General features: G+C 45.2%; 1 protein-coding gene across 1 annotated transcript in view; it reads right to left on the bottom strand.

Moving 5' to 3' along the window:
- Positions 1 to 24,387, bottom strand: part of PAPPA (pappalysin 1) — a 217,196-nt gene that overhangs the window by 94,597 nt on the left and 98,212 nt on the right. Inside the window, 2 exon segments of the mRNA XM_090274633.1 lie at positions 16,969 to 17,060; positions 23,437 to 23,565. Of these exon segments, the coding sequence (XP_090130759.1) occupies positions 16,969 to 17,060; positions 23,437 to 23,565 (221 nt within the window).

Genomic DNA, 24,387 nt, shown 5'->3' with positions numbered 1-24,387 from the left:
GAGCTATTTGAATGACCTAAGAAGATTATAAACAGAGATAGTGATCCTAATAAATGACAATACATTCAATAGAAAAGAATGTTCAAAGCCCCGACTGGTTTTTAGCTGCGTCTCTTTTGGGCTCAGGTGCTATCTCCTGATAGGGAAAAGGGGATAGAATTCAGCACCACAAAGAATTCTATCTATAGTGGCCACAAAAGAAGACAGGCGTTCTGAGCACGGGCAGGAGGGAGAGTGATACCCAGGATGCAAAGGCCTTTAAAAGTGTGAGCAGGAAATAAAATGAGGCTTGTCTTGGGTAATATAAGCCAACAATAAATGGAGAAAAAACAGTCTGAAACATTCATATGCAAAAGAGTATGCAAAGGTGACCAAAAGAGATAAAAGATAGCAAGCCACAAATGGAGTATCAGTGGTTTTAATGTGATTTCGTCACCACCAAAATAAATCAATATATAAATAGGTAAAAAGAAGGTAAAAGTAAAAAAGAGAGAAGGTGAGAAAGGAAGAAAGGGAGAAAGAAAGGAAGAAAGAAGGAAGGAAGGAAGGAACGAAGGAACGAAGGAAGGAAAGGAGGGAGGAAGGAAGGAAGAAAAAGAAAAGGAAGGAAAAGAAGAGGAAGTAAAAGAAAAAAAGAAAAAAACAAGACAACTGAGACTTTGTCTCAAAATCAGCAGCTTGGTCAAGAGTAGGTGTCCTCTGTCCATTCATGGCTTTGGACAAGTTATTCCCTTCTCTGGCTGCAATCTCCCCTTCTGTAGACTAAGAGAGTTAAATCTGGTAGCTTTATGATCTGCTTCAATTAATTCACTCTAAACCAGCTTGATATATTCTTGATATATTTTTTTCTTTAATCATTAAACCAGGATTTTTTTTTTTTTCTTTTTCTGGAGATGTGAAAACTTGGTCAGCAAAATGAAGACCTAGAAGGATGCAGCTGAAACCATTCCAAAAAATATAGAACTATAAAGAAGGTAGATGGAATAAAGGACAGGAAATCACAATTTTAAGCTCAGCTCTATCACTAATGTACTCTCTGGTACTGGGTGACGCACATCATCATCATTCTGCGTGCTTTTTGTCTATTAAAAATGACAGAGTTACTTTTTCTATCCATTTTAGAAAGCAGCTGTAAGGATCAAGTAAAATAATGTTATGAAACATACTCAAACATGTTGTCGTTTTCACATATTTTTAATCACAGCTGCAATCTAGAACTCATCTCCCAAATAATCGAATGGTTTTTTCAACTCACTGTTCAGTCTCAGCTCAACTCTGACCCACCTGGGCAGACCTTTTCTAACCAGACTATTTTCACTGAAGTCTCTCTCTCTCCCCCCATCACGGGTCTATTTTATTTCCTATACAACATTATATTACTTCTTCAAAAGTTCATTTGATCACTGCATTCTTTCTAAAACAACATAGCAGCTCCGTGAGAGCAGAAACATAGGCTGTTTTGTTCATGGTTGCATTCCGATTCCAGGACATAGAAGACGATCAGAAAATATTTGCCTAATTAATGAATAAATGAAGGTTTAGCATTGCAAGGTTTTAGAAATTATCTAGTCCTCATGTTTCATTCTGCAAATATCACAACTGAGATTCAGAAAGGTTAAGTCACTTGCCGAACACTGCAGTTAATTATTATAGGGCAAGGTTTTGGTTGGCTAGATAAGGCTCATTTTATAAATATTGGAAATACGCAATATCAAATAAGAATTGGTCTGTGCAAAATACATGCATGTGAGCATAAAGAAAAACAGTGCCTTCAAGTCAAAGTCAGTGTGTGTACATGTGCCTTTCGATTCTTCAATTTAGCAAAAACAAGCTGCCCATCCATCTGCTAAGACATCCTTAAGTTTCCAGGGAAGAGAGACTTTTGGACAAGCGGGTGTTACTTTACGGGTAGCTAAGGAATCCAGGATGAATCATAGTGGAAACCAAGCCAGTTGTCACTGTCTGGCCTAGTTGGTTGTGACTAAGGTGACCATGGTGTGGTGGGTTCTTGGAAGGGTTTCTAGGCAAGTAACAGAGTGTTGAAATGGATCCCTCTCACCCTCAGCTCTGATTAGCATGGCCTGCCAGGAAGACTGGCCTCCTGCCATATGGTTCAGATAAATGCAAAGGATGAGGCCTTCAAGCCACAGTGTCTTCTCTCTCCAAGTGGATGACACGTGCTGCAGTGCTCAGACGAGTGGGGGTCAAGGCAGTGGGCGGGACTGCACAGCACTCAGGTGAGTTTCGTTCATCTTACACCGCGAATGGGCTGCTCTTCTGCCCTTGGAAGAGGGTTTTATGTTCATCTGAACCAATGGGCTCTTTGATGCGTGTTGTTAAACCACATTTCGTTCTTACAGAAATGGGAGCCTATGTCTCTCTCTTCCCACTAAGGGGAGAAGAAGGGGAAGGAAAGAAAGAAGGAAGGGAGGACAAAAGGGAGAAAAAAAGAAAGAAGAGAAGTAAGGAAAGGAGGGAAAAATTGGTCCTAAATCTTAAGAGTTAACTTGGAACAGATGATACCAATCAGAACCCCTGTATTTTGATCACAGATAAATAAGGAGCATCACTATCCCTAAAAAAAAAAAAAAAAACATTCTAAGGATTGTGGTCACTCTCTAATCAGTTTTCACCAAATGGAGAAGGTATTTGCCCCAATAAGAGCCTGAGCTTGCATATTGCATTACTGGCTGCAGTTGCCAGAACAGAGGTTAGAGGAATGTCCCCTGGTCCTAGAGATGGCTGGGCAGACCAACTCTAAGCCTCTGATGACCTCTGGGGCCCAAGATGGGCACATTCACTAAGCAATGTTCACACAGGTACGGGAATGCTTAACCTAAAGAAGAGAAGACTCATAGGGGACACAGTACAAAGCTCTTCTAACAAACTACAGTTGGTCTGAACATGGAATTGGTCAGAATAACTCAGAAGATAAGAGTTCTTCATTCAGAGTTTTCCAAGAGGCTTGATGATGACTGACAAGAGAACACCGGGTCTCTGCCTGCTTCTGCAGCCTGCTCTTGGGCTTGCTAATGCACTTGAGTGTCAGCTCCAGTCAGGCTGAAATTGTGTCCACTTCCTGAAAATACCATATCCCCTCCCAGGTCTCCATCTCTGCAGAAGCTTCCCCCAAATTCCCATCCCTGCTCTTCCTGAGATGAGTCTCTCTCTGTTCATCCTTTATCCAGAGTTTTAACCAGGCACTCCTCTGGAAAGTCTCTCTGGCAATCCACCCCCAAAAGGGCTAGGTGCCCCTTTCTCTGTTTTCCCGAAGCATCCTCTAATTTCCCAATTAAAATTATGGCTCCGGTGTAATAAGTATATTTGCTAAATGAATAATTGAATGACATGGTCCAGACTAGGTCCTGTGTTAACTGTTTTCAAGTATGTAATATTGTTTAATCCTACAAGATTAAACGTGTTTGGCGTTTTTATCCCCATTTAACAGACAAGGGAAGTGATATTTAAAGAGGTTAATAAATCAGAAATAAAATCCTGATTAGCTTGATTCCAAAATCCACTTCCTTCCATCCACCCATGGTGCCCATTCATATATTTTGTGTGGATGTGGATACAGAGGGGGGATCTAATGAGACAGCCGATCGGATTCTCTCCAAGACACCCTGCAGTTTTGTGGTACTTGGGGGCTCAGGGGTCTGATGGAACCGCGGTCACATCCTTGCTCTCCACAAATGAGCTGGGTGTCAGTGAGCAGCTCACATCAACTCTGAGTCCCCCCCACCCCCCTTACCTCTTCAGCAAGCCGGGGAAGTAATGACTACCTTCCCAGATGTTAGGAGGATGAAATGAGAAGCTGTACAGAAAAGGCCCAGCACAGTGCCTAGTGTGAACAAAGGTTCTGCAAAAGATCAGGAGTCTCCCTTTCCCTAAAGGAAGCAATCTGTCTCTGCTACCCTGTGCCAGTTAAACTGCACAGGCTCAATAACCTACGATTTGGTGAAACCTTTTTCATTCTGTTAAAGTGGAATCCGAGTTTCTGTTGGCAAGTGATTGAATAGGCAGGCGCCCAGCCTCCAGGCCCACAGTCCATTAGGGAGTCTAGGAGCGGAGCTGGGGCACCTTCAGCTCAAGTACTCCCGTCAGAGGCAGTACTTACAAAGCCATCAATTTCCTTAACAAAGAGCAGTGGCTTAAATGCCCCTTAAAGCAGTGTTATTTACACAGTTATCCACTTCCTTTTCAATTCACTGCCTGGGGGGTGGCCTACCTGCGCTCCTTTCCAGCTAGTAGTTAATTAGGCTCCTTTCCCAAGAGGAAGCAAGCCGGGACCAGGACTTGAGCTTGAAAGCCGCTCAATTTGGGTTTATCAGAGAATAAGTTCTGTTTGGTGATTGAAGTAACCACCAGCGTCACTGGTTCTATCCACCCCTTCTTCTAAGGTCGTAAAATGTTGGGACCCTGTCAAAGAGTCATGACCACGGTCAGTATTGAGAGAGAGAAGCAGAGGTAGCATTTGAGCCAGCTTCCCCTTAACAGGAAGATAAAATCAGACTAAAGTAGCCCCGCCCCTTTTTGTGGTAGAACTGGGATTTGAACACAGGCCACCCAGCTCAGAAGCCGGAGCAGGAAACCTGCACTCAGCTGCTGCTGGAACGGAGACATCGTGCCTGAGAGGACAGCTGAGCGGTCGGGAAGCATGTGATTCAACCTGAGGGTCATTTGACTCTCAAGACCAACCAAGCTCTGCTACATTTTGTTGCCTGAAAAGTAAAACTTAAGGAAATTATCCTTAAGACTCGCCCCTTTCGAAATATATCCTCCCTTCACTCGTAGTCTTTATTTATTGAGCCAAAGATTATTTACCAAGTCCTGGACTAAACCCTGGGAATCAGATGATTTAAACTGGGTCTCAGCATGCCAGGAGCTCAAGTCTAGTGAGAGGAGCAAGTAAGAAAATTATGGGCTCTGAGGTACAAGATGCTGTGGGAGCACAGAGGAGGGACCCTGCCCCTCCCCCCAAACCCCCCACGACTCAATCTTACCCAGAACTGGAAGGCTTCCTTTAGGAGGTAACTGGGCTGAATCTCTGAGGAGGAGGAATTGGTGGGGATACATCCCAGGCAGGGAAACTCAAGAGAGCAAATGGAAGGAAGCTCCAAGCTTCCAAGTAGTAGTGCAAAACCCAGAAGATTCTGAAGTGTAAGGTGCACATGACTTGATTGGACCACACCAACCTCAATGCCATAGTAAGGAATTTAGATTAATCTCAAGGGCAACGTGGAGTCACCTTATACTTTCCAGGGGAGAGGGGCAGAATGACATTTGCATTTTAGGAAGCTTGCTGTGACTCTACGCATGGACAAACAAAGGTGGGGAACCATAAACGGTTCACGCTCTCCTGCGATAGTCCAGGCAGGAGCTGAAATCGGGAAGGGACCTCAGGTAGAGCAATAAAGGGAGGGAGAGAGAGGAGGGACTGATCTGGGAGGGACAAGTTTTCAAAGTAAAGTGGGAAATGACAAAGACAGAGCGTTACAGATGTTTCCCAAGCTTCTCCTGTAAGAGTCTGGTTGGCTAGTGGCGCCACCAGTCTAGGCTAAGAAAAGTAGGAGTTACAGCCCTCTGGGGAGAGATACGGTAAGCCTTGTATCAGACGTGCTGTTTTTGAGTAGCTGTGGGGCATCCCAGAGACTAACTAGATGAACAGGTCCATGGGGCATGAGAAAGGCCCCAGACCGAAGATGGGCATTTTGGAGCCTTTGGTTTTAAAAGATGGGCTCAGGGAGAGAGCACAGGATAGAAAGTGGGCCCATTATGGAATTTAGGGAAGTGCTAATATTGAAAGGATGGGCAAAATAAGGTCTGTGTAGGGATGGCCAGGGAGGAAAACTGGAAGAAGGTAAGACTTCAGCAGTCCTGAGGGTTCAGAATTGCAAGAAAGAGCCAGGTAAATTGAAGGAGAAAATATTAAAATATGTTTACCGAATCATGGTATTTAATATAACACCTTTTATGGCTTCCTGAATAATGTTTCTCAACTTTCTGCCTGTTCTCTTTCTGGGACAGGGAGTGTTGTGCTTCTGAATCAGAACTACATCATTATTTTTAATAGCTACAAAATCAATATTTCTTGGTCACTTTCTGAAGGACAGGAACTGTCCCAAGCACAACAGCTCTGCCATGCTCAGTGCCTGACATGGACTGATACAGAAAAGGCACTCCATGAATATATGATGAGTAAATTCATAAATGAATGAAAGAATACATCATAGCTAGCTTATGGAGGAAAGAACATCACTCTCATTTCTCAGATGAAACAAGGTGCTCAGGTGGCCAAGCCTGACTGACCCCCATGCTTCTGGGTCAGGTCTTGGCTTCTCTCACTCTCTCCATTTAGGAGTTCCTTTGGCAACATGCACAAAGACAAATGGGCAAGTCAAGGCCTTTCAGACTCTCACAGAGCCCTCTCGTTGGCAATGAGGCTGACCTCGAGTTCCTCATGTGGTTTTGGACTCCTGAGCTGAGAGACCAGCTCTAGCCAGGACCGTTTACAGTCCTGCCAATGGCAGTTCAAAGTTTAGTTCCATCTTACAAGATAATTTGGGCCGGGTTTCTGACTGATGTTGAAAGCCAAAATCACACTGATTTCTCCTCAGGTGGGTTTGCCGAGAGTAGTTTGTGGGCCCTTGAAGAGCACCCCACTGGGGGAGGTGGATCACAAAGCGCTACTCCTAGCACAGCATGCCGTCCTCCACCTTTATAGCGGCAGAGCACTGCACTTGGCCTTACAGCGCTCAGTTGTCTCGGAAGCTGTCGCAGACACCTTCACGCTCTACCGGGGGCTTTCCCACTCCTCCTGGTGTCCCCTCACACCAATCACTGTGTATCCTTAGTGACCACTATCCCCTGAAGTCCTCCAGCGAAGGACTGCTGCTCCTGCGTGTCTGTCCCATCTGCATCCTGCCTGGCAGGGAGCTCTGTGTGCTGCAGGTGCTTTATCCACACAAAGAACTCCTGTGAGAGTGGTCTTGGCTTTGCAGGACCCTGTCGCGGTCAGAGGACAGAGAAGGTCACCGTACAGCCTGGGAGCAGGGCTGCAGAGTCGTGCGTGGACTCTTTTCTGTCTCTGTCTGGCTAATTAAAATGGAAAAAGCCTTAAAAATGATGATAATTTCAGATTTGCTTTATCTTAATTTCTCCTTGGTATTTAATCAGTAGCAGCCAAGAAAAAGTCGCTTTTAGTTTCTCCCTCTGTTAAGTAGTTAATGATCTGTAAACAAACACTTCAGATGGTGTTTCTTAAAGGGACCTGGGATCTTTTTGTTCTGTGGAGATTCCTTTTGCACAGCCTATTATTTCCCCTTCTCATTATCTGTTTGCTGGGAGGCTCTTCAGCTGGGGAGAGTTCACTTAAAAAAAAATTAGATAACCTTAATGATCCAGCGGTAGCATAAATTAGTAGTTCAGTTCGAGGGCTTAAGAGCCAGACTCCCCAAACCAGAATCTCTTACTGGGAACCTTGAGTAAATCAATTAACATCTCTGAGCTTTTCCGTTATCTCTAAAGCTGCAAAAATATTAGAAACTATCTCATAGCATCAATGCAATTAATCAAAGGAGTTAAGAGCCAAAACAAAACAAAAACCAAAGGATTAACTTAATTAACAAGTTGTTTCTACTTTTTTGACTCTTGTTTGGGATGATGAGATGGAAGAGGAGTGGAAATCTACACACGCATCTCAGCACTTCCACTTGCTCTGAAAGTCTGGTATTTTGGAGGACACTGGCTCCTCCAGCTCTGGAGTTAGGCAGATCTTAGTTCAAATCCCATCTCTGCCACTTAATAATCACCTGCTCTGAACAAATCATTTCATCTGTTCAAGCCAGCACCAGTACAGCTGTACTGCTCTAGGCCCAGCAGCGAGCAGGATGAGGTGACAGCCTCACCTCTGTCTCTCATCTGCCTGGGTCGCTCTCTAACTGAACATTCTTTCACCCACCTAGATACTCCGGCATCACTGTCAGCAGTGGGTTAGCAACTTCTTCTGTCCAGGGCCAGAGAGTAAATGTCCTGGCTTCGTGGGGGTCATACAAGGTCCCTGTTGGAGCTACTCAACTCTGTCTCCGTAGTGGCAAACATCTAGACTAAGGGGTATAGTACTTTTTCAGTCAAACTTCCTCTATCCAAACAGGCTCGGTACGGCCAGGATAGTAGGTTTCTGCTCCCTGATCTATGCAAACGTGCACTTGTCTACTGTGCCTAGTGCAGGGCGCGGCACTGAGCGCAGAATGCACACCTAAAGGTCACCTTCTCCTCCTTCCACACCATGAGCGAGCCTCACCACGGTCTTCAAGGGCCTGAAGGACTAGAGCCTGCAAGACCCCAGCCTCCTCTTTTTCTCCTTCCCTACCATCCGGCCAAGCTGACTTTCTTTGACCTCTGCAAAAGCCCTTTCCTGCCCGGAGGATTTAATGGTCTGAACTTCTTGCAATCCTCACTCCGCCACCCTGCTCCACCTCTGACTAATTTGTCCACTTCCTATTCAGCCTTCAAGTCTTAGGTTAAATGTCATGTCTTCAAGGAGGCCTTTCCTGACCCCTCAGTATAAAGGGGGGCCTTCCCTTCTACACCTCCAAGTAGTTCTACTTAGTGGCCTTCTCAACAATGGTTTTGAAGTAATTACGAGTGTCATTTCCCCAGCCCCCCTGGCCTTCCTTGCTCACGGCTGTTTGCCTTGCAGCTAGCCCAGTGCTTGGCACATGGCAGGCATGAATGCACGTGTGAATGGGTGACATGATGCGACCCGGCCGCCAATGTGCACCGTCTTCTCTCTGGTTCTGACTGTATATGTTACAGCATGAAGAGGATTTGTTCTGCAGGCTATAGGGCAGTGGGGTTTCACACCATCCTGAATGCCTATCCGTCATCTTATTTTAAGCACATTACTTTTCTCCAAAAAAGAAAAGAGGATACAATGAGGTTTATATACCTCACTTGCTTAATATTTCAATTTCCCTCAGGGCACACTCTCTTCAAGTAGAGATCACGCTCATGAATATTAAATGTCTCCTCCAACCCAACATGGTCCCCAAGAAAGAGCAGAGAGCCAGGAGCTAGGAAAAGGCCCCCGCACCTGGCACAGTGAGGCACATGCTTGTGCAGACAGGTTTCTGGTCACTTGGAATGCCACAAAGCAGCCCTTGTTCTTGGCTACCCAGATTCACCTGCCTTGGACTGGAGCTGCCTTTCAAAGGCACACATCAAAGTCTGATTCCGATTCCTCGAATTCAGGCAAGCTCCCAGTTCTCCCGAGGCCGACCCCTCCCTGAAAGTCAGGAAGCAGGCCTGGGCTGCAGGCTAGAATTGCTCCCTTCTGGCGTCAGAGGCTCTCCTGTTTCTTTTCATTCCAGCCCGGCCTCTCTGTGGGGCAGGCCTCCCGGGTTTCCAAAGGAGGTGGTAAGCCGTGGTCTGAGGCTGGATGGCAAGCTTGATCCTAACAGGGGCTGACTGGAGGGTGTGTGAATGCATCCACCAGACCTCCCGGTAGAGGACTTCAGATCTTTGGTCCTGCCCCGCATGGCCACCTTCCACCCCATCGCCTCCTTTTCCTGAGCCTTTGTCCCCTCGGTGACCCCCTTTGACCCTCTGGGTTAAAGGAATTCCTTTCCCCTCCCCAAGCCCTCATTTCTTTTTAAATGCACAGTTTAAAAACAATAACGATCTGGGATTTAAATTCTAGAAGTCAGAGCTGAAAGGGCCCTGGGAGCTAATCTCGTGCGCCCCCATCCCTTTATATTTGGGGAAATCGAGAGCGAGGGGTCTCAGTCACTTTGCATGAGGTACGACCACAATGTAATGGCAGGAGCCGGTTCAGGACCATTTTTGTCGGGGATGGAAGGGCGCATTTGCTCACCCACAGCTGAGATGGGAAATGAACAGGGAAGACAAAGTGGCGTTAACCCACGTTTCTGAGTGTTCATGAACCGCCACGCACTGTGCCAAACACTCTGTACACCTTATTTCCTTCTTTCTCTGAGCAGAAATAGGTGTTATAATCACGTCCACTTTCCAGAAGGGGAGACTGACACAGACACCCAAGATAACCCAGGAAGTAACCAAGAGACATATTACAACCAACAGACGCTTGCACTCCTCTGCCTCTACCTGACACGTTACCATTAAACATCAAACTCGCCTTATGGCAAAAAGCAATATAGCTACTATCAAAGGAGGGCGAGTTGTTAAAAATGAAAATACAGCCCAGCACACAGAAGGGCCTTAGGCTGGGGGCATGGGCTTTATGCAGTGGAACATTTATGGGGTGATAATAACTGAACGCTGTCGTTTTCATGATTCATGAAAAAGGCACAGGAAGGACGCACGCATTCACTTTCGCTTCCTGCTGGGAGTCAATGGCACCAGAGCAGAAATAGTAAAATAGAGGCTCCCACGTGGTTTTTTTTTGGGGGGGGGCAGTGCGGGGAGAGTTCTCTGGATATTGACATGGTCTTTAGAGGCAGACAGGTGGGATTTGAAGTCTTCTCTGACTTAGCTGGCTGTAGTATGTAAGGCAATGCATTTCATCTTGCAGTGCCTCAGTTGTCTTACCAGTAAAATGGGTATTCTTATTCTGAGGATTCAGAGTTGCTGGCAGGATGAATAAAATCATTTGGGAAAAGGATTCTTAGCACAGAGGCTGATACGATTGGGTACCTCATAAATGAAATGACTTCACGGTTAAGTGTGCAGACTGCCTAGGTACTGGGAATCTCACCTCTGCTATTTCTAGCTATGTGACCTTGGGCAAGTTACTTAACCTCTCTGAACCTCAGTTTCTTTCCTCCATAATCGTATTTATCACATAGGGTTCCTGGGAGCACTGATACAACTTCTTATTTAATTATATTGTTAACATTATAGCAGGAGTAGCAAACACATATATAACATCAGGAGCCGTTGTTTTAAAATGCTTTACCTATATAACCTCATTTCATTCTCTAAACAACTGTAAGACGTAGGAACTATTCCTAACCCATCTTACTGATGAGAAAACTGAGGCACAGATAAAAAGTGTCTGGGCCAGGCTTTTTACCCAGAATCCACATGGGTGAAGACCCATGTTCATATCAACCCATCATTAATCATTATGCCATAGGTCACTTGCCAGTGTTAAACATGCCACCTCCCCTAGCAGACAGATATCACCATGATCACCGTCATTACCACCACCATACCTATCACTAATATCTCTTTTTTCTTCTTGTCTTTCACCCAGGGAAGCTTTATTTCAAGAAGGCATTTTGTGAAAGTTACCATGCCTTCCTCAGAGGGACAGCTGAATGAATACAGGCAGCCAGAAGTTTTATTTTGCTTTTTCTAATTTTTTTTTTTTTTTCTGTAAGGTGAGAGGTGGATCGTCTATGACAATTTCACGTTGTTAGAAAGATAAGTAATAATAACTGCGACTCCCAGCAGAGCCCATTCTTCCTCCCCCTCCCCCTACCAGATGCTGTTTTCCTTTTTAGTCATTGTTGCTCTAAAGTCTCATCAGAACGTCCACCAAAGACATGGCGATTCATCTTCTTGTTTTCCTTTCTACCCTTGGCTCAGAGCAGGCCAGGGCAGCCTGACAGAGGGGCCACAAGGCTGGGTTACCCACGCCCCTCCCAGTGACTGCTGGGGAGGCGCATTGATCACTCCTCCTCCTCCTTATCTGCCTCACAGATAATTGAGTTATTGGCCCCCGAGACAAAGTAATGCTAATGGCAGGGAATGGGGAGGGAGCGAGAAAGAGACACACAGAGGATGTGTAGGTCTGGGAAAGACAACGTGGGGGTCCCTTTGCTTTGTTTTCTTAACTATATATCAGCATCAAGCAGCATTTGAAACCCCCAGGCCTTTAAATATAATGTTTGACAAAGCGAGGCTTCCGGTGTCAGAGGGGACAAGAAGCCTCCGAGTCTTCGGCCCAACCACTCTCATTTCACAAATGGAGACACTGAGGCTCTGAGACGCTCAGGTCTGAACAGGGACCTGGACCCGGCTGTCCCCAACAGGACTGTAAATGAAAACAGAGCATGAGGGGTCCTCCACCAGCACATGCTCCGTCATGGATTAAATGTCACCGCAGAAGGTAGCACCATTCCAGCACCGGCTCAAGATATATTGCTAAGTGTAACCCCTTTTGGTGATGCTTCCCATTTTGTCTGACTAATTTGACCATTACCTTCCCTCCTTCAGCTGTTATCAGCAGCCTGTCTGTAGTTTATGACTCAGGGCTTTAGAAACAGAATTCCCAACCCTGCTGAACAATGCCTCCAGCCAGTGCCTGCTGGGGTGGGGGAGGCCTTATCATTTACTGAGACCACATTTTTTAACTGAAACCTCAGGCCTGCTGCATGTTATATTTTAAAAAGGAGGGGGAAAGGACAAGACAATTTCCACATTCCGGGGAAGCAGCATGCATTGCCTAAGAGGTCTTGTGGGTGGTGTCCCTTTTAACAAGCAACTTATTATGTGCAGGGGGGCAGAGGGTACAGGGGCGGGAAAGAGAGGAAGGGAAGTCCCAGGCTGTTGCATAATAACACATTGGCACCTTGGGAATACTTTCGGATGTGTGGGCTTCTGAAAAGTGAATGGAAATGCCACCATAAATCCGTCACCCTCCTCACACTGGGGGGTACCAAAGCCAGGGAAAACATTAGCCCTACTAAATGGTTGTGACAAAAAAGAAAAAAGAAAAAAAGGGAAGGAGGGAAGGAGGGAGGGAAGAAGGAAGGAAGGAAGGAGGAAAGGAAGGAAGGAAGGAAGGAAGGAAGGAAGGAAGGAAGGAAGGAAGGAAGGAAGGAAGGAGAGGAGGCAGAGTGGCTGAGTAGAAAAAGCAAGGGCTCTTCGTTTTGTCTGGAGATGGGATCACACCTCTGTGAGCTGTGTGACCTTGGGCAAGACACATCACCATAGGTCTCAGATCCCTCACCTGGATACCAGAGACCTCACATAGATTCACAGTACATAAAGGTACATAACGCAGGATGTAACACCTCGTGGGTATCCAGAGTGGAGGCTGTTGCCCATACTCACACACACATACCCACCCACCCCACAAAAACACACTGAGAAAAGTATTAGTTAATGTGTATCAAGCACATCCAACTTGCCGAGAATGGGGCTAAAGCTCATAGTATCTTCTGACAACAATTTTCTGTCAAGATTTAAGTGACCATCAACAGAAACCAACTTTGGTTAACTTAAGCAAAACAAGCAAACAAACGAACCCAAAGAACATTGAATATTTAAGGAAGACTCTCTGGGAGGCCTGGAGAGCAGTGGCGTGCTCCAAAGCCCAATTCCAAGCTGAAGATTAGGCCCGATGACTGACCTTGTGAAGGTATTTCAGAGCTGTTGCTACACACAGAACCTTCAGCACTATCATTGGTACTTTGGAAATGCATGGGCAGTGGCTACTCTCACCATCTAAATCAAAAAAGGATTCTGCAGGGTCCCTACGTCTTTTGCTTCAAAGTCTTGGGTCAGTGTGTTTGATTAGGGGTAAGGGGGAGAGTGCAGGTCTTGTGCCCACACCCAGCTGCATGGGGGACTGGGAGAGCGAGATGCTTGGGTTTTCAACTTTCTTCCTGGAGATTGGGCTCTACCTCATTATTATTATAACAAGGAGAGTTCTTTGCTAAATCTAGGGAAGGGATTCAAAAAGTAAGTGTCCAAAAATATCGGTAAATAACTTCCACAGTTGAGTCCCAAGGCTTTTATCATTTTCTGGATGAGAACACTGAAGCTTACTTAGCCAAGGTCATATGTCCCAACCACGGTATGAACCCAAGTCAGTCTCACTCGAGCCTGTTCTCTTGGACACTATCTTGACCACTGTCTTGACAAATGTAATGATGAGGACCATGTCCGCCTCAGCAAAGCCTCCCACACTCTAGTCCCATTTCTCTGACTCATTAAAGTTGGATCTCTGGGGAGCCAAAGATCCATGTCTGTTCTTCAGCTGTTTTTCTTAGAGGAAGATGGTTTTCTAGACTCCACGTCATAGAGTCTGTCCTGGGACTGTAGTTCCTGAGAACTGGGATCTCTGGGTAGACTCTTTTCTTCCTGGAATGCCCTGGGTCTCTCCAAGTTTCTACGATGGATTTGTAAGTGGCGAGGGTGGGGAGCATTATGGAGGCCTTCCCTTGAGCACAAGCCACACTCAGCACATACGGGTAACAGAGAAACGTCCCTGGACACCGTTCAGACCCCTGAAAGTTTTGTCTACTGTTCCATTCATTTACTCCATGGATTGTTCTGTAGCAACATGTTCCTCATTCATCCCTGATGCCCCACAAGGCCAAGAGCTATCTCTTTCAAGTAGTTTACCGCAGTAGGCTCTGGAGTCAGGCTCTCTGGGTTTGAGCCCCCAGTTCTGTCATTTAACTGCCTCTCCTTAGTTTTCACCTCCCTGTGCCTCAACTTCCCCTTTTGCAAAAGTATGACAATATAACAGTTGTTACGAGAATAAGAGTTTTTAAATACACTTGATATATAATAGGTGTTCAACAGATATTTTCATCAGCAGCAGAATATGTAGCATCTAAATTGAGAACAGCATTACATAAAATGGACCTATTAGGGTACAAGTCTCACTGTCTTACTAACTCCTCATCTCCACTCCTTTCCTCTGAAGCATCTCATTAACACAGTTTGCAAATCATTGACCTAGTCCACACCAGTTATTTTGGCCAAAGTATAGGCAGGGAAGTGAGACCCAGGGAGGTAAGGCAAGCTGGGGCCAGACGCGTTCTACAGTGCTATTTCTAAGAGGCTCCCCACCCCCCCCGGCTGTATGCTTAACACTCTGTTCTTTTTCTAAGAGATGATGAACCATGTCCTATCTGTCACTTCCTCTCTTGGCTCCAACCACCAAGAGCATCAAAGACTCCAAAGCCATAGACCAGGGGTCAGCAAGTGTGGTCTATAAAGGGCCAGATAGTAAATATTTCAGGCTCTTGGGCCCATATGTCTTTGTTGCAACAACTCAACTCTGCTGCTGTAGCAGGAAAGCATAACAGACAACATGTAAAGGAAGGGCGTGCTGTGGTCCAGTAAGACATTATTTACAAATATAAGCAGTAGGCCAATTCTGGTTTGTGACCAGTAGTTTGCAGGCGCTTTTTATGAACAATAAGCTAAGGGACTACCTTATTTTCATTTATTGCTTCATAGTATTAACACAACATAGCATGTGGATGCCAGGATCCAAGCACCTCTTATAGGGTACCATGTCCTACCTTACCCACATCCAGCCTTCCTCCCAGGAGCACTTGAGTTACATGCTACCCTAGTGCAAGTAAAACAGGTAGATAATCTCCAGAACGATCTGAGACTAACGATGGTTGTCATGCGGATGACAGCCAAGGTGAGGGTTTGGCTCACGTAGAGCTTGTGATTATAAGAAATAATAATCACACACCTTAGAGACCACACAACAGTCACGCAGGTAAGGCTCTTAAAGACCACCTTGTTCAATCCTTTCAAGTTACAGAAGGTAAACTGAGGCGCAGGCTAGCGACATGATTTGGCCATCTTTATGCAGCAAGTTCTCACCACAGCTAGCACTGAAGTCTGGTTTTCTTCATTTTAGTTCAAGGCTCTGTCCACCACGGTGCTAGGATCATATCAGGCTTTCATCGTGGACCATACATACTGAAATCAATGGAGGAGAGGAAAAGAACAAACCACCTCCTGCCATTTAAAAACCCAGGGCCTTGCCTAGAGACTCTCCTGCCCGCTCTCCCTCCACATCTTTCCTTTCTTCTATCCACAAGAAGTAGTGGGACACCTTTATTACGTGGCTCAGCCCCAAGCTGGTGCCAAAGACATGGTAGGTGTTCAATAAATGGGTGTTGAGAATGGAATAAGAGGTAAATAATACATGGAAAAGACCTCACGGAGCTCACAATTTACCAGGAGACCGTCTGAACGCACCCCTGTAACGCACTGCAAATGTGAAGACCCCATGACATTTCCTCCCCTTTAGTCCTAGCAAATTGCCTTTCAGTAGAGAAATCTTCCCAGCAATGTTTTCATTCCCTCCGTAGCGGCCCCTTCCCTCTTCAGAGCGAGCACCTCTGTCTTTTGTACTTGCAAATGATTTGTGATTAGTTTTCACCTCCAGCCCAGGGGATTAGCGGGGAGGACCTTTGATCTTCAGGTATCGATTTGCATCTTAAAGGAAGTATGACCTCATCTCGGCCAGCTCAAAATTCCATCCCTGCCCCCCAACCCCTGTCTGTTTACCAGCCCCGGGCTGGCCGGGGCCTCCCAAGTGGGGCTGAAACAACAAGAGCAGCCAGACTCCAAGAGAAGGCAGAGAGAGGGAAGATGGGAAAAGAACGCTTGTTTTCTGAACACAGGTTGGTCTGCTGTCCACCCTTCCTGGAGGCAGAGACACTGCCCATGGTTGTGAGTGCCAAGGGGACCCTGGGCAGTCCCGGAATCCTGGAGGGAGGTGGTGTAGCAAAATGAACTGCGCACATACTTGGGAACCAGACAAAATGAGGTGCAAGTCCTGGTTCTGTCTGGAATCACTTCTCAGCTGTGCTACTCTGGGCAAGTTTTATAATCTCTCTGGCTTTTGATTTTTCTCAACTATAAAGTAAGAATAAAAGCCTTAAAAATCGATACTAATAATCATCCTGGACAGCTGGTGTGAAGAAAAGCAGTAATGGGTGTAAGGCCATTTAGATCAAAAAGGACGTCCCGGTCATCGCTGACATCTAGGAGAATGTAAGTTACTGAGGGAAGGGACATATCTGCCCTTCACATGTGTCCATTTCTGTATTCCCTGGTGCCAAACACAGTGCCTGGCTCACAGGAGGCACTCCGTACATATTTGTACCATAAAGGAGTGAATCGTCATTTAGTCATAATTTGCTGTTCCTATAATTGGCCAAGGATTCCTCACTGTTCACTGCTCCAGCCAGGCCCAGGGAAGTGACAAAGACTTACCAACGCAATTGAAGGAGACTTCCTGACGGCAGAAAAGGGAACAGCCGTCGCCATTGACCTTATTCATGTCATCACATTCTTCACCTTGGCTTCTGCAGAACAGATAGAGAAGAGAAAGGTTTCCCATCAGCTTCAAAAGCACCTCTCTGCACATGGAAAAGTCCCTCCCTGGCCACGAATGTTCCATGAGGCCTCAGGCAAGTCCCTGCCCCCTGTGTGAGAGTCTCTGTTTCTTTGTCATCCAAACGGTCATCCAAACGAGATGCCTAAAGGATGTACATTTGTAAGATCTTATTACATTCGTCTTATTTTTTGTTTGTTTCTGGTGACATAGATTTTCTGCTTCAAACTCCTTCTCTGAGATCTTGTCAGTGAAGTTGGCCAGTCTGATGGGAGTAAGAAATGGATGGATGAATGAATAAACAGACTTCACTGCATCATGTCTGGAAAATGTTACTGCTGTTTGAAAATGGTTGGCTGAAAGACAATTTTGATGTTGCTAAAATATAAATGTTCTTCACTATGCCTTGTTTCCACCTCCTCCCTTTTCCCCCCAATGTCCTTAAAAGTCAAGATATTTTCACATTCACATGCTCAGGTTTGGTTTTCCTTTCATTCGAAAATTTTGCCTTCTCCGTGGGGTGTGTCATTTCCTGGTGTCAAGAATGCCCGGGTTGTGGAACTATGCTTCTAGGAAATAAAAATGCCTCCTTTTCTTTATTTTAGGAATTACTTTCATCACCTAAGGATGATTCTGCAGAGGTTAGGACAGGAAGAAAATGAGCAATGCTCTCTGAATTGGATCTAACAGAAGAGAAGGAGGAATAATAACTGAAAGACTGGGCAAATTGCTGCTTTAAAAAAAATTCCCATCCTTTGAGAAACAGAAAACCTGGGTTTCGGTCCCCATGTTCCAAACCGGCCGAGTGATTTCCAGCAAGCCATTTGATCCGTCTGGTCTTTCTATCCTTGACAAGTTCAATCAATTAAAATTCAAAATAATTTAAAATGCCATGTCTTAGTCACAGCGGCCACATTTCAAGTCCTCAGTAGCTGGATGTAGGTAGTGACTACTGTGTTGGACAGCGCAAAATACAGGTCCATCCCTGCAGACACATCCATTGGCAAGTGCTCTTCTAGATGCCGATTTTTAGTTTTCTCACAGGGTAAAATGGGGGGCAAGAATGGAACGTCACTTCACGTGGCTGGCAGTGTGTGTCACATAGCAGATGCTCAGAGAATCACCGTTCCCATTCCCACTGCGTCCTGGGAGGTCTCCGCAAAGTGTGTGGTGTGGCAGCTGTCCCTCACTCCCCAGAGACCAGCTGGGACCTGTCACGGCATGGAAGAAGCCTCACACTTTCCCTTTCACCTTGGCAATTAACACTGGGCGATGTGTTTGCTTTTAAGAGGTGTCAGAGTAGCAGGACGGTGCCTTGCCATCAATCCTTAAGATGGCTAGGACATGGCATGGATCTCCGAAGAGCCATGCAAGTTCTCCCCTATCTGCAAACCCATGAGCAAAGAAGGAGTCCAAATTCCAAGCTGGGCCCCTATTCCAGTCTCTGCCAGTGAATCTCGCATGTTGGACACTGGTGATGACCTTGTGTTTCTTAGCTATTTCATGGGTTATCTGGGGAGAGATTTTTTTTTTTTTTTTTTTTTTTTTTTTAAATCTGGGCTGGGTTCCCTAAGCCACAAAGAATACTTCTAACCCGCCTTCCCTCACCACCCAAACAGTATGTTCTATTGGTTTAAGCATAAAATTAGGGTCACCACAAATATCTTCTAGGCATGAAAGATCTATCATTAGATAGAGAGGTTGTGAAAAACCTTCTTTGACCCCACAGGCTAGAGTGGGTGGCCATCTTCTCTGTGACCAAAGACACCAGGCTCAATCTATCACAACACTTGTCAAGCTGTCTGCCTTTGTCTGTTACTTGGGAACCCCCTCTACTAGACTTTAAGATGCCAAAGGAAGTGACACAGTCTTTGTCATCCTAGCACCCCAATGCCTGGCACAGTGCCTGGGACATAGCCAAATGCCTGTAGTTACTCCTTCACGTGTTAGTTTTGCATGGTGGTTGGTCACACAGCAAGGCAATGGGAAATCCAGATGAAAGCCTGGGCCTTGGGCTCCCATCTTGTTCTGTAAGCTTGAAGAAACCACTTTAATCTTTGCGTTAGCTGTCTCTTCTGTAAAGTACAGGAATAAGACCTATTTCCTATGATTGTGGGAAGAACCCAAGAAGATGACTGTGTAGCACAGTCCCTTGTGCATAGTAAAGGCTCAATTAATATTTTGTAAATATTACTGTTACAGAAACAGGGGAGTCCAAAAACAAACCCCAGAGTTTGCGGCTGGAAGATAGGAAAAAGGAAGCAGCTTTCAGGATGCCTTTGTATGCCTGGGGCTAGTGGCTGGAAACTTTGTTGCACAAAGATCCACTTTGAAAATTCCCAGGCTCAGGAAGATGGGAGGGGTCTTGGACTGTAGGATGGTACGGAAGGAGCCTTCAGAGCCTGCGTAGGGTTCTGTGAATGGTCATAACTGCTTGCAACACCCATTGCGTCAGAGGACGCAGTCAGGGATATATAAGCAGCTGCGGACATTTTGGGGGGTGCTCCCTCCATGTGGCTTGGAGGAGGGGGCCTCCAGGGTGCTTTAAGAGGCTCTCGGCATGCGGTTTGCAGGAAGAAGGCAGTTTACAAGGAGGCTGAGAATCCAGGCGGTTCTGCATTGAGAGCTGGAGGGCACCATAGCGCAGAAAGGACCTTCCCAATCAGAATTGAGTGATTGGCAGCTACTGGTAAAGCTGAACTGTATCTAGGAAGTAGGGAAACGGTGTTTCTGGCTTTCTTAAGACTGGCCAGGTCTGGGAGGGGAAGGCGGAACTATGTACAAATAAACAATTCTTTTTCTTTTCACCAAACTCTGGTATTGAGAGTTATAATTCTGGTGGCAGGCAATTGGGCCCCTAACTAAACAGCCCGTGGGTTCTGTTTCAATCGGAGCAGCCCAGGGGTTCTGTTACATTACTATCATTATCATAATATTCATCCAGGGTTTTCATTGGGGGCCTCACTGGGCATTGGGTCTGTCTGTATGTCTTTGTAAATTCCCTTATGTACACACATGTATACGAGGTCTGTCTGGAAAAAGCCCAGCCATTGTTAACATAATGAGAATGGTTTGCACGGCATCGATGTAACCTGGCAGCCAAGGCGAGTGGACTGGAGTGCACATGTGTGAACGATGACAACTTTGTTGTCCTAGTCAATGGGGGTGGTAGATGCCATTGAGTGAGCATGTGTACTGTGTGGTTGTTGCATTCAAAATGACTGAATGAGTAGAGCAATGAATCTGCATCCAATTTTGCATTAAGCTTGAACAATCCTCCGTGGACACTACTTAGATGATTCAGAAGGCCACAGCTCTGGGCAGCTGGAGATTGGGAGCTTCATCAGGACAGTGCGCTCACTCACGCATCGCATCTCATGCTGAGTTTTTTTACAAAACAACAAATCACCCAGGTGACTCAGCCTTCATACAGCCCAGATTTGGTGCCATGTGACTTCTGGCTTTTTCCAAAACTAAAATCACCTTTCAAAAGCTAGAGATGTCGGACTGTTGATGAGATTCAGGAAAATATGATGGGGCAGCCGATGGTGATTGGGAGAGCTGTGTGATGGTCCCAAGGTGCCTACTTTGAAGGGGACTGAGGCGTCACTGTCATGTACAATGTTTCATGTATCTTGTGTCTTCTTCAATAAATGTCTCTATTTTTCATCTCACATGACTGGATACCTTTTGGACAGACCTTGTATATAGCAAATTAGCATGTATAGTCCCCTGAAAAATCCAATTAGCTAAGATGCCATCCCTCCTTTTCTTCAAAGTTGTGTTTTTTGTTTGTGTTTTTGTTTTTGGGTGTTTGTTTGTTTTTGCTTAGGGGAGCACTCATTAGCTGCAAAACATGTCAACATGTATTAGGTAATTGCAGATACATAACAAGTATTTGATGACCAGCAGGATACCAATTCTAGGTAAAAACTCTAAAAAATGCTGTTGAGAATATTATTTAAATTAATTATAACAACAATAAAGTTTTAGATCAGCGAGAAGAATGACATTGTTTGCAGTGTTTTCCCAATGTGTCTATATTTGGCTCCAAAACGGAGAGACTGAGTTGGAGATCAGGTTCCTCATCGAGCAAGTGTCCTTTTTTATTTTGTGCTAAATTAGAAAATCCCAAATCACAATTATGGGTTTTCAGCAATGACCGCAAGTGTTCCCTGGATATTCTGGACACGCTGCTCCATCTTGGGCCCACGAATGGTGAGGCACTCTCCCCGGAGACGACCCTGCTCGGGAGCTCAGGGTCCCATCAGACAACATCTGCGGAAAAGCTAGATGTTGATGTCTTAATGTGGAGGGAACAGCAAACAGCTTCCCTTTTCCTGATGCTGGTGCATTAAACATTGGAAACGATCTTCACATTTGGTTGTTACATCTGGATGCGGAGCTTACCTACACCCAATACCACATCATTGAGTTCATCCTCTGACACGTGAGGAGCTTTGTTTTCTCTGCTTGAGGAGTCAAATTCTTGGCAATCAGGTGGTTTGCATCTTAAGTCAATATGGAAAACTCCTTACATGATCTCCTTGCTATTAAAATGTTGACAATTCAGCTTTGAAATCATAGTTGCAGGACCTTTGTGACATGTATATATATCCTTGAGATAACACCACTTCAGTAAACTACTTGAAATCATGCAAATAATCATTACTGGCCTTATCAGTGCCAAACATTTGTTTTAAAATGTCATTCCTTAGTTCAAAAACTTGAATCAGTACCTTTCTTTTAACAGCCGGCACCCTTCGTGTGTGTGCTGTGTGGGGAGCGGAATCTTGTTCGCGCTACCACCTTTTTGCACAGCAAACTGAAAAGATGTAAGTCACCTTGCCCCATCTGAACATGTGCACAACATTCACTGTCCTCTTCAATGTCATGCCATAGGCAGTTGCTGGTCAGTAACTGTTGCCTGTGTAGAGGAGCACTCATGTGCACACCCCTGACGTGCATAACTGTGTCAGTCTTGCTGTGCTTCTAGCTGGTCCTTTCATCCCAATGCGGGATTCCAGTTTACATTACATACTACAGAATCGTCGGTGCCAAATGAAATTGCTCTGCCCCTCCAGCACTGGTGTCAATGATGAGCCAACAGAAACAGTCACCCGTCACTTCTCTGTCACTTACGTGCTACACCTATGAGCTGATGCGTTCTGCACATCAGTGGTTCCATCAACTGTGAAATAAGTTCTCTTTACGGTGCCCCTCCTCCTACAGAAATAGTCATTGCAATTGCATGTTGCACAGATATTATGTGACACCCAGCAGTGCCATTTAATGAAGGAATTTTGCCAATAGCTTCTTTTGCCTTCTCCACACATAATGTTTATCATTAAATTGCCCGTAGTTTTAAAAGTCTTTGCAAGATCATGACTTGCAACTACATTAGCAACAAGAAACACAATCTTAACAATAAGGGACTTAATTGTGAATGATTTTTGGTTTCTTCTTCACTTCTAGGGACAAACCTATTCAGTTCTGTGCCAGAAAATATTTTTGTGCTTGTTCTAGAGGGAAAAAAAAAAAAAACCCTCAAAGGTTTACTTTTTAAACAACAATGCAAAAATCTTACTGGCCTCTTGCCCCTATTTTGTGGTTGCATAACATCTTGCCCTGTGGACAACGGGAAGGATGGCCTGATAATCCAATTAAATCTGCTTTTTAGACATCCAGCTTTGTATTTTCTAATCACACATTCCCTTTTTGGCTGCTCGTGTGGAATCTTTACACTTACTAATTTGCCTCCCTGTGCTCTGTACACATATTTACATTCAATATTCACTGTGGAGTACTGTTTACTATTTATGGTTCCAACACGATAGTGAGTTAGAATATTTTGGTATTTTTATGAGCCTTTGACTCATTTTGTAAATTGTTGATATAACATGATACAACAGAATAACAAATACATATCCAGTTTTAACAGATGTAACTGGTAACCAGCAAAGAATGTAAAAGTGCTTTGAGCTAGATGCACTGTGACCTGTTAACTGAATGTGGGCTGGGACGGAAAAGACCCATAGAATCCTCGTGGCATGCATATATCAGCTAAGAACAAGAGCCTACTGGTAGTCAGGGCATAATGGGAGCTCTGTTGAAATCATATATTACATACTTGAGAAATGCATGTATTCAAAACATTTTTGTCCTTTTTCTTCTGGGAGTAGCAAACCGCTTGCAGACAAATTGATACACTGCTGGGGATTGCTAGTTACTCGCAGCTTGCAGCTCGCACGTTGAAGAGGGTTCCAGAGCTTTGCTTTTCAGCACCCTGACCATCTCTTGGCCTAATCAGCACCACCCCTCTCCCTTCTTTAGTTCAATTTACTTACTTCTGGATAACGCCATCACCACAGTACCCACTGCCATGCGTGTATATGACAGCAGGTGACAGCTCACTTTCCTCGCTTCCAGAAATGGTGATGACCCAGTACTGGTACACACTGCCGAGACTCAGGTCCCTAGGAAACATAAAGAAGACTATTAGCTACACAGACTCAATGCAGGGGACAGACAACACCGATCCCCTTGAGTACATCCTATCTCTCTTTCTTATTTTTGAAATTCCATGTGCATTCATTTATCCAGTGATCTTTATTATCTACTGTGGCGAAGTCGCTCTTCTCCTCAGGACGGATTACACTAAAATGCACAACTCTGGAGCGAGCATCAGCTGACAGATGACCATGAATATTACTAGATACTTTTTCTTATTAATTTAACCTTTACAATAACCCTGGTGGGTAAGGATCAGATGGTATGTGGCCCCTAATGAAGATGTGGGAGAATGCTACCCAGGGAAAATACATGGAATAAGCAAAGGCTCAGAGGTGGGTAAAGACCATGCCTGTTTCTGTGGACATCGTCTGAGCTTTTCCCATTGTTTTGAGACCGGAGCAGAAACCTCATTACACACAAGCAAGAACCTTTCCTTACACTGCACACCTCGTGATTCTTTCCCTCCCGCCCCCCTATGTCTCTTACAGTTGACCAAAATAATAATAATAAGAGCCGCATCCATTAATTGAATGTCAGGCCTGGGGCTAAGCACTTCTCATGTCTTTTCTCATTTGAGAATCAAAACAACATTACATGTGTACTAGAATTTTCATTGTTATTTTACAGATGATGAATCTGAGGCCCAGAGAGGTTAGGCTTCCTGCTTACAATCCTGTGTTCTGCCCTGTTTTAAGAATCTTATCCCTTGCAAGGCAGGAGCTTGTCTAGGAACTGCCATTCCAGGCACTGGTTGTTGCAAGACTTCCAATTGACCTCGACTGCAT

Source organism: Furipterus horrens, unplaced genomic scaffold, assembly GCF_987537825.1.
Source record: "Furipterus horrens unplaced genomic scaffold, mFurHor1.1.pri manual_scaffold_4, whole genome shotgun sequence".
In the NCBI taxonomy this organism is placed as follows: Eukaryota; Metazoa; Chordata; class Mammalia; order Chiroptera; family Furipteridae; genus Furipterus; species Furipterus horrens.
This window is presented reverse-complemented; position numbering and strand designations above follow the sequence as displayed.